Genomic DNA, 11,729 nt, shown 5'->3' with positions numbered 1-11,729 from the left:
TGACAGGCAGGCATAGCTCCATTCCTTTGACAACTCGACAATGTCATACAATGTTGATCGCACTAACTTCCCCCTAAATCCTGTAGCTAGTGACATGAGTACCCCTACCTGTCGAGGTGGCTGACGCGTTTTTGCTGTCACCTTTTATCTTCTGATTCCAAGCTCAGCTTTCGTCCCTCCCTATGCTACGCCCTTCAAGCATAAGCCCATGCAAGAAAAGCGCGGAAGAAGATTCAACTCGACTCCTCCGGATCGGAGACGACCGACGTACCGAAGCAGCTTACCCGCGGCGGTAGGCGGCAACGCTCCTGCACGATGTGTGTGAGCGAGCTAGTTTAGCTGCTGCATCGCTCGCGTATCAAGCTAGCTCGTGCTCCACACACACACATCGTGTCATACACACATGGCTACTCTCATGCACAGCGGTCATCATTGCACTCGCCACCTGCCTCTGATCCATAGAATTGCTGATCAGTCTGGAAAGGACCGTGGGCGCGTTTGCTGACATGGAGGTAAAAAGGATGGATTTATTGTATATGACACCATAGTTCATAGTTTGAATTTTTGTTTAGTTTAATTTCTCTTGGTTTTAATTACTTTACTTCACTTCACTTCACTTTACTTAACTTTGATTTGCTATATCTGGGCCCTGTTGCATAAAACCCTTACCGCTGGACTTACCGCTCCTTTCTAGCGGTAAGTCTTCAAATTAGCGGTAAATTTTATAATCCTTGATGCTGATTGGCTGTGACGCCTAATTTTGACGGTAGTTACCATTGAAATTCAACGGTAAGTTCTATGCAACGGGCCCAAGGCTTATTTTACTTTACCTCACTTAACTTTAATTTTGTTTAGTTCACAGTCTGTAGAGTGTCTATTATAGTCCAGCTACTTCAATTTACTTTACTTAAGGTAAGATTTTATTACTTGTGTATTTCAGTTGACTGTAATTTATTAGACATTCTATAGATCTAGTTTATCTTACTTTAGTCTTGCTTTGATTAGTTTCATACTTTATCGACTTGGTTCATTGTGCATGTACTTTCACAGTCTATGCCCTCTATAGCCTATACAGATTACATGGTTTTCGATCTGGTTTAGAGCCACTTAAAGCCATTTAAATTAAACCAAAACCAAAAGAGAAATGTGGATTGAGTGAAAGCAGCAACATAGTAGAACACATCAGTGAAAGTTGAGGAAAATCGGACATTGCAAATGTTATGAATTCTTAAAGTTTTGGTGTTGGAATCGCTGGATGGAGGCTATTTGAGTTTATGAAATGACATTGTGTGGACAACAATTATAAAGAAAATAAAAATCAAACATGTTTTCACTTTTCTAGTATAATGACACTTGACTAACCTCTTTCAGAAGGCAGGGGGGATAATTACTACCCTTAACATAATATGCCGGCATCAAAGTTGATGGAGTGTGTTAATTTTCATGAAAAAAAAAAATGATTTTTTTGTGGAATTGAGTCCCTTTCATAGAGCTGTATTATGGTCCCTTTATATTTTCTTGATATTGTTGTCCACACAATATGACGTCATAAGATTGGCCGATTTTCCTCAAAATTTCACTCATGTGTGCTACTAATGTTATATATTGCTTTCACTCAATCCATTTCTCTTTGGGGTTTAGTTTCCTTTAATTTCAGTTTTCTCTACACTGTTACACACATCTTTTGAGATCATGAGATCAGTCTCTAAGTATAATTAAATTTTTTAATGCTCAAGGTATAGATCGGGACACATGAATGTGAGAAAGATATGACATTATCATAAAAATATAATGTCCTTACCGGGCAGTGAGAAAAAAAAATGATTTCATATGAAAATGTAGTTTGCATATTCAGTTTGGTTGGTTTTGTTTTGTTTTGTTTTGTTGTGTGTGTGTGTGTGTGTGTGTGTGTGTGTGTTTCCCTTGTTAGCTGATGAAACCCGGAAGTGGCACCGGAAATATAAACTGCATGCCCCCACCCCCTTCCCCGCTTTCAAAAACGCGGCGCCAGCCCTGAGATAATAGATAAATAGATAGATAAATAGATAGATAGATAGATAGATAGATAGATAGATAGATAGATAGATAGATAGATAGACAGACAGACAGGCAGACAGACAGACTGAGGTATAACTACCAACAGGTAAATAGATAGATAGATGGAATCATGATTGATTGATTGATTGATTGATTGATTGATTGATTGATTGATTGACAAGAGGAAACTACATTGAGTGATACCATAATATAAATGGAGATGGGTTTGCAGATGGGGAGTCAATAAATGCATAACCAAAAAATAATATTGTCATCATGATAAGCGAAAAAGAAGCCTGTAGATATTAAAGGAAGGTAAGTTTTTGGAATGATTGATTATATTGCGAGATGGGTTACAAAGTGCTTGAGAGACAGACAGACGGACGTAATATTCCCATCAAAATCAAACAAAACTACGGGTATATACTGATGCTTAGTACCGCTGCACGCGCCTTTCCGATTCAAGCGCTCAAGCAATATGGCGTTCGTAAGTTAACATCAGCTTTCGCTCGACATAGCTGTCCAGAATAGAACTCTATGATTACGACATGTTCGTGCAAGCTGAAACGTAGTCTTTTATCAAGGCTCTTCTTGGGCTGGACCTGGTTGTGAACGGGTGCTGTTCGTTATTCCGAAGGTTCGCTATTCCGAAGGGTCGTTATGCCGAAGGGTCGTTAATCCGAAACACGCAAATTCTCTACACCTATAAAGAAGTTCCTTAATCCGAAAATTTGTGGCGTTATTCCGAAGGTTCGTTATTCCGAAGATTGGTTAATCCGAAAATGAAATTCGGAACAATGAACCTTCGGAATAACGAATCTTAGGAATAAAGAGTCTCCGGAATAACGAACCTTCGGAATAACGAGCTGTAACCGTTGTGAACAATAATGAATAATGATTTTTGTGAACATTCAGACGAACATCTCGTGGAGACGAAACTGTGAGGACTGCAGAGGCCTACAGATGTATTTTAACTATTAGTCCTTTGAAAAGATAGCCGACGTATTGTCACAGAAATGTATTCGTCGATGTTCGATAGGCCTACTGAAGTATATGTAATTATGAACAAAGGTAATTTTTATCAAGTACCGGTGTAGATCTTGACGGTTCACCTTTATAAGGCAACAATAACAGGGCCCACTATTGTCAAGTCATGCACTGTTTTACAGAAACAGATAGGTTAGACACATCTAGAGCTGTTTAGAGCTCTATGGTTAGACATTTAAGCCTGAATAGGGCCTATAGGGCTCATGAAAAGCTCGACTCTGCATAGTAGGCCCCATGCTGGAAACTGCCAATTTATCACGAATTTCAAGCATTTCCCATATTTCCATATACTTTCAATAATAATATTTCCAATTACTGACTTTTTATACACTTCTCTTAAAATTTCCATTGTGATGAAATTCAATTAGCCTATATTTATGCATTTAACTTGTGTAAGATGATTATATTATTATGTTTCTGCTGGAAATATAACATTAATAAATGGATGAAATAAATGAAAGGATGTTCTAATGTATATAGATAAGGGTTAGTTAATGCATGAAAAGTATTGTGTCATGTTTATGGACTTTTTTTTTAGATGAGGCAGGATGTCAAGAGAACATTAAAACAGTATTGTCCATGGAGATAAGTTATTTAAAGTATATATGAGAGTTAATATTTTGTAATGGGTCGATAGAGTATTGCTCAGGGGAAGTCAGCATTATGCGTTCAAGACAATGTTTGATCTACGGGAGTAATAATCCATGATTTAGTATGAATGAAGAAAATGAGTGATATTTTTCGCTCTGAAATAAGAGAGAGTATACGTGTCATGGCAAGATTTACTTATATTCGAAGGAAGTAGGCCCTAAAAAGTTGCTAATGATTGTATCCGAACATCGATTATCGAAATATCACGGTGATTCTTTTCTTACACACCAGTGAACAGTTAGGAAGTGCTAGACGGGAAACACATTGATCACCCTTCCACAAAATTAATCATTGATTTTGACGTACATAATTAAAGAATGCACCTATATCTTTGGCCGATTTTGGTGAAACTTCTTTTATTCTTTCAAAACCTTTAGTTAACAGAGACGGATTCAGGAATTCCGTAGAGGGGGCGCTTAAAAAAAAAATAAATAAATAAAGGGGTGCACATGCCCCCTTTTTTGTTTTTGTTGTATTTCTTTTGTTTAAAAAAAAAATAAGATTCAAGATTCAAATTTATAAAGGGGGGCACGCGCCCCGCAGCGCCCCCGCCTGGATTCACCACTGAGCAAAGTCTAACAAAAATGGAGAACAGGCATACTGTCTTGTGGCTCGCGAATACACACACACATCATTCTTTCTATATGCTGCAATTAATTATTGACTCAACAGTGTATACAATAACTGCAAACTTTTATCATCAGCTTTTCTTCAATGCTGACGTTCGATCTTATCAGAACATGCACTTTGCATTATGCCTATATGGGATGCAGTCGAACACGGTATACTTTATCAGTCGGTGTACAACAGTGTTACTGCATGTATACGTGCACACTGGTGCAGGCAGGCACTCATAATTCATCTTGCCAATCAAGCATTCCCATGTTCAGCTATAATATACACGATTGCCGTATATTGACGACTGCATGCAAGCAGGCAAGTAGGCAATAAGGTAAACCTGCTGTCCCGGTATTGAAATGATTATAGCTATTAGTCGATATTGTATTTTTATGTGTTATATTATCTATGAATAGTATGCGCATTCTCTTCCCTATTTCGTGGATCTGAGTCGCATGAAAACCCATGGTGATGATGTTTTGTTACTTGTCATAAAATGTTAATTACTCCTATCAAATTTCTTTGCCAAATCAGTTTATAATGGCATATAGGCCTACTATACTTAATCAGTACGCATATCATTACCATCACATTATTTATCATAATTATAATCACATCATGTAATTTATCGTAGACCTACATACAATGTATTGATAGCCTGTCACCTTGTCATATCATAACTTTATAATAATTCATAACTAGGCCTACATAACATGATTAATCATTTCACAACATTCCATTCACTGTTTGAGTGTAGCAATCAAGACAAAATAACGTGTTCTATTATACGTGTTGTTGAATCGTATACACGTGACGAACTCGAAGCTCACGAGCCATATGCCCACGAGTCACCGGCCACAAGCTAGACAAGGTTCACGAGTTCGACACCAACCGAATAAGACACTCGATCAATGTATACGGTCACTTATGAGCTCGACACTTGGTAAATGAAGCCCACGAGCCCGACACTCGGCAAAAAAAAGGCCAACGAACTCGACGAGTACATAACTGTGCTTAATGTCCGATGTGTCGAACTCATGATTACTTTATTTTTTTATAATTTCTGTTTTGCTTTTTTATAATGTTTAGCTCATTGGCCTGTTTTCCTTATAGTGTTATAGCTATATGGGCCGGTTTTACTTGGTGTCTAGCTCGTGGGCCGTGACTCGACAGTGATTGTCGAATTCGTTGGAAGACCCCGTTCAGGTAAGTGGAGGTGGCACCGCATTTGTTCTCATTATGCATTGTACACCCTTCACCAGTGCATGTGATTCTTGCACGGAGTTAACGACAACAAAATGAATGGTGGTTCTCGTGTAAAACAATATTAAGCGTCTTCATGACTGATATTGCATTCTACGTGTTTTAGGGCATAGTGAGAGACTACACGCTTCTTCCCCATCTCTCTGTTCATGTAATATAGACCTATACCGGTATGACAAAAATGATAATAATAGATAAATAGATTACTGGGAAATTATGGATTTGTGACCGCCTGCATACTTCATTGTCACTCTTTATCGTGCACTATACCACATCCAATCATTATTATTATCATTATAATTATCATATTACATCGCATCATATATCGATCATGTCGTGTCACGTTAAATCGCAGAATCACGTTATAATACATATTCTACTCGCACGAATATTATCAAAGCATAATCATAATAGCATCATGGTGAAATTATCATGGTAATCTAATGTCATTAATTATGTCATTTACACTCCGATTGGAAACATCGGTTTAACGACAGCATATAGAATTATATACCAGTAGACACATTCAATGACTTCATGATTGATGTTAATTTGTCGTGACAGAGATTGAGATGGCTGCCCAGAGTTCGGAGAATCCACCGGAAGCTTTATTTCAATATTGTCATGATGGGATATGGTACCCGACGGTCGTTGTGAGCTCCAGCATCGAAGCACTTCGATCATTCGAAGTCCGTCCCGACGATGTCTGGATTATCACGTTCCCTAAATCAGGTAAAAAGGGAGGGAAATGGGGGAGGGAAGAGACTTCTTTATACGCTTTATGTGATATAAAATGCTCTTTCATACGTGTGTGTTTGTGTGCGTGTTGTATGTGTGTGTGTGTGTGTGTGTGCGCGCGCGCGCGTGCGTGTGCGTGTGCTGGGAACAAACTGGGAGCAATGTTTACCTAAAGGAAAGCCACATTCCATGTACTTGCGCATGCACACGTGTTTGTGCGGAAAATGATGACTGTATTAAAATGTCATTTTTTTTTTTCTACGAAGGAACACACTGGATGACAGAAATCGTAGCTCTCATCTTGAACGAAGGCTATCCGGAAAAAGTTGATCGAACTCTGCTTTCCTCTGCTGCCGAGATGATAAACATGGAGCAGAAATTCCCGACGAAGAAGGAAGACTTCGGCAAAGTCCAGTTGGACATGTCGCCGTTCTTGGACGTGATCGATAAAGCGCCCTCGCCGAGGGTGATTCTCACACATCTCCGACTGAATCGCATGCCCCGCGATATGCTGAGGAAAGCAAAGGTTGGTTGGATAAATAAGGTTCACGAGCTGGAGTTACCATACTTTTATGGTCCATTTTAACTTTTAACGGGTCCTACATTAGATTACTGCAGGAACTTTACAGACCAGAATTTTTGATCATTATGTTATCAGTCTTTGCGAAATTTCTATTTGGGTATTCGCTCTATTAACACATCCCCGTGTACATACGACATGTGTTAATATGTATTATAATTATTTGCTCATCTTTTATTTTCATGGGATGGAAAAGTAATTACATAATCATGCTCATCTTTCTTTAGCACTGTTTAGTAGAAAGTGGCTGGTCATTGTGCAATAAGACATAAAAATGGGTTCAAAGACTGCTGTGACTCTATTCTTTGGCCCTTCTTGATTGGATATTAAATATCAATTGATATCACCATGGTTACTGTAATTTTGAAAATGCTGCGTATTTACCTCTCTACTTGAGTATCTAACGCATCGATATCTATTTCATGTCATAGAGTTGATTTATTCCGTTTTTTTCAGAGGTTCTGTCATTCGTTGTTTTTTTTTTTCTTTTCTTTTACGGTGAAAGGCCTACGTGCCGAAACCCATTCCCCTGAATGCTATCAGGACATGGGCTCCATTTCATGAAAGATGCTATGATAGCAACTCTTAATTGCAACTCTAGCAACTTCCAATAGCAACAGCCAATCAGGAAGTTGGATTCTTGTGGTTACCATGACAATTGCCATTCCAGCAAGAGTTGCTATCATATCAACTCTTTATGAAATGGGGCCCTGGTGTAGGACTACTCTTTACGTCCGATTGTATTCATTTGTCATTTCCCTTCTTTAAAGGGACTGTACAGTACTGGTTGAGGTGGGGATTCAACATTACGAACTGAGATAATGAGAAACCTCTCATGAAATATGATAGAGCATGTAATTCTAAGAAGGATTCAACGTTTATTTGATGAAAATTGGTTTTCAAATGGCTGAGATACTAGTATCCAAAAAATGATAATAATAAAAGGCGACAGGCCACGCCTTTTATTAGGATCTCTTTGTTTCACCTTGTTTTTGGATATCTCAGCTATTTCAAAACCGATTTTCATCAAATAAATTTTTGATACCCTTAGAAAGGCATGCTCGTTGACATCTCATAGAGTGGTTTCTGAATATCTCGCAAAAAGTTAGAAGACCTTCCTTGACCAGAACTGTACACACCCTTTAAATTTTCTGTTCTGTTGCTCTTTTTCCTGCAGGCGATCTACTGTGTCCGCAATCCGAAGGATGTCACCACGTCATGGTTTAACTTTATGTCGGCTTCTGAGATTGTGAAGTTCAAATGGGAGGATAACTTCGAGCAATTCCTGCAGGGGAGTAAGTATTTTCTTCTTGTGTCATTACTTCCTTTTTATTTTTTTTTAAGTTACAAACATGATTATAATTATCATAGTTTACCCAAGCAGAGATCATGTTTGGAGCATTCTACGTCATCTGTATTCATCTATGTCAATAAAAGATATTTTTTATTTTCCATTCCTTAACGTATTTTTGTATGCCTTTGCCGTATCCTGTCTTAAAGATTCCTCATGCTTTCTCTGCTTATTTTCTTTCTTCTTTATTGTCACAGAAATGCACTGGGGATCATGGCCTGCACACGTCAAAGAGGCCCTGGATAACCAGGGAGAGAAGAATCTACTAATCGTACAGTACGAGGAAGTCCTGAGGGTAAGAAAGGAGAAAAACTTTGGTCACGTATGGGGTACAACATCCCTCAAACAATCGGCGTCATAGAAATCCGGTTACAGTTCGTTATTCCGAAGGTTCATTATTCCAAAAGTTCATTATTCCGATTGTTCGTGATTCCGAAAATGAAATAAGGTTCGGTATGCCGAAGGTTTGTTATTCTGAAAGTTCATTATTCCAAAGGCATGAAAAGGTTCGTAATTCTTGAAATGAAATAGGGTTTGTTATTCCCATTTATTATTCCAAATGTTCGCAATGCCAAAAACAAAAACAAAACAAAACAAAACAAAAACATAAGGGTCGTTATACCGGAGGTTCGTTTATCCGAAAAAAAAATTAAGGTTCGTTAACCCGAAAATAAAGTAAAGTTCGTCAATCTGAAAAATGAGATTCGTTATTCCGAAACTTCGTTAATCCAAAAATGAAATAAGATTTCGAAATTTTGAAAATGAAAAAAAAAAAGAAAAGAAATTAGTGACAAAATACGCTGTCTTAGTTTAAAAAAAAACATAGAAAAACTAGCATATCACGCAATGAAGATTTAATGAAAACACGCACATGTACACCCACATACATACACACACAGACACATACGGAAACATACAAAAACACACACGGTACACCTATACTTATTAACAAGCTGGAATACGATGGAAATCTGTAACTGTTATCTTTATGAAACGAAGAAGTATTTTCTCCTCCTTCTTCGTATGGGACCCTGCCAACCTCCCCCTCCCCAGACACGTCATCAACAACAGGAAATTCCATGGCGTACAAATAAGAGGACATTCAAAGGCAGAAAAAAAATATATAACGCATGCGTGTAGTGTTCATCACCTTTGAAATGATACTGCGATCTCCCCTGGTAATAGATAAGCCCATTTCACCCTCGAAGGAGTCCTAGGAGTTCGTTGATCCGTCACAGGTTATTCAATTTTCGGAATAACGAACCTTATTTCATTTTGCGGATTAACGAACCTTAGAATATTTCATTTGCGGATTAACAAGCCTTATTTTATTTTCGGATTAATGGACTTTCGGAATACTAAACCTCATTTCGTTTTCAGATTAACGAACTTTCGGGATGATTACCCTAATTTCGTCGACGAAATGGTAACTTCGTAGACGAAATGACTGATTTCGTAATGAAATAGGCCATGTGACACTTGGCGCTCCATACAAATTTTCCATGGTTTCAATAATGTACCACCTTCGTGAATTCGGGCCATTTTGGTCCAATTCACTAATATTTTCATAGGATAGCAAGATATCCTCTTGAGGATCCATTAACCACGACTGTTACTATGATTATTCCCCAGCGATTCCTGGTACCCAAATCTTACATGCGGCGGGTCAGGCGACGGGATTTCGGGGGTGACGAATTTTATCTCTAGGAAACTAAGAAAGACGCCCTTGTCGGCTTGTGTTAAAAGGGGAATTCCGGATCAGTTAGCGAAGTTATGAAACTGTGAAGTTATTCTAATTTTCACAAAAGTTCTTGGACGGTCACTATAAATAAGGAAATGAGTGAGCTGATGACGTTATCACCTCACAATTTTCCACTGATCGTGAACAAAAACTGACGAGAATTTAGTTTTTCAGCTACAAAATTGTAAGACATTATGTTTTCCCTGGCAGAATGACTTTAATATTATGGTCAATCAGATGTAAGGATTTGAGACGGTGGCGTATATAATGATGATAGCGTTTGGACAATTCAAGAAAAATTTGATTAAAAAATAAATTTTGATTACAATTCTCACTGTTTTTCTTCCAAAGTTTTTCTCTTTCTTTTCAGGGTAACTTTTAACTGGCCCAGAACTCTATGACATCCTGTAGCGCATTGTTGTTTCATCTGATTTTAGTGTACATGATTGTATAGCCATACACTTTCATTAATTTTTTTTTCCTTTTGATGTTGGATAGAATCCAATGACAGGTGTCAGGAAAATTGCCGAACATATCGGACGTCCTCTATCGGACGAAGTTCTCGAACGAGTTGTGATGAACAGTACGCTGTCTCAAATGAAGAAGACTTACCACAAGCTTGCTGAATCTGGGCGCGAAAATCTCACTCGTGGCCCAGGTGTGAATTCGTTTCTCAACAAAGGCAAGTATCATGTACCCAATCCAGTGTTCCGAAATCTCAGACTGAAGGTGTTTCTTTTCGTTCGTTTTTTTTTTTTTTTTTTTGAGCATGCTCTTGTTACTTGCATCATAGATCGTAGGTCTACCGAAAATGTGAATAAAGATTAATTCATTTTATTTTGAATGTGAATATTTCGTGAAGTCGTATTGAACTCACATGATAACGAAATTAAAACTATTTGTCATATTTGCTCTTTTTACTTATAGTAACTTCGACTTCTATTATTACTCTATAAAAATATTATGTAAAAGGGGAGATATCTAAGTATTATTGTATTGTTTTTATCACCGTGCAATTATTTTATTGGCATTGTGCATCTTCAGAATTGTTCTCTCAGAAAATTACCATGACGGTAATTTCCTTTATTGTGCTAACATTCTGATTGTTTCTTAGTCGGTATAGATAATACCATGATTGCTTCTTATCGATGGATGATAACTCGTGTAATTTCTTTCAATTGTGTCTGTTGCTGTTGCCTTTTTGTCACAGGTAAGACCGGGCAGTGGAAAACTCGCTTCACTGTGGCACAAAATGAGATCTTCGATGAATGGTATCAGAAAGAAATGGCGGGGACGAACTTCAACATATCCTTTGAATAAAATGGAATATCCGTGTACAACTCCAGTAAAGGGGGAAATCAAAAACGAAATAAAGTTTGTGCAGAACTTTTCCTGTTTAGTGCATAATTAGTATAGCAGTAATGTCATTAACATTACCGCACTTGGTCACAGTGTACTGTGAAACGCACTCACCAAAATTTGTTCCGAAATCTCAGTTCGGGGGTTATGTGAAAATAAAGTTGGCAGTTCCTAATAATAGAAAATGTAATGCAAAGATTTGTGTGTATAAGCTAATGGGATTCCAGTGATGTAGATGAGATGATGATATCATATTTGTACAATCTGATTGTAACTTGTATAATCAATGTGACTCTCACACCTGGAGTGTGGTAAATCGCACTTAAGCTTGTGTATTTACGCAG

General features: G+C 37.9%; 1 protein-coding gene across 1 annotated transcript; it reads left to right on the top strand.

The window, feature by feature from the left end:
- Positions 1-6,188: 6,188 nt before the first annotated feature.
- LOC140234296 (sulfotransferase 1B1-like) lies at positions 6,189-11,346 on the top strand. Its single transcript, XM_072314359.1, has 6 exons — positions 6,189-6,348; positions 6,621-6,880; positions 8,112-8,229; positions 8,483-8,580; positions 10,525-10,708; positions 11,237-11,346. Exons 1-6 carry the CDS (start codon positions 6,189-6,191, stop codon positions 11,344-11,346), a joined length of 930 nt encoding a protein of 309 aa, XP_072170460.1.
- The last annotated feature ends 383 nt before the right edge of the window (positions 11,347-11,729 follow it).

Source organism: Diadema setosum, chromosome 10 (genome assembly GCF_964275005.1).
Source record: "Diadema setosum chromosome 10, eeDiaSeto1, whole genome shotgun sequence".
NCBI classification, from domain to species: domain Eukaryota; kingdom Metazoa; phylum Echinodermata; class Echinoidea; order Diadematoida; family Diadematidae; genus Diadema; species Diadema setosum.
This window is presented reverse-complemented; position numbering and strand designations above follow the sequence as displayed.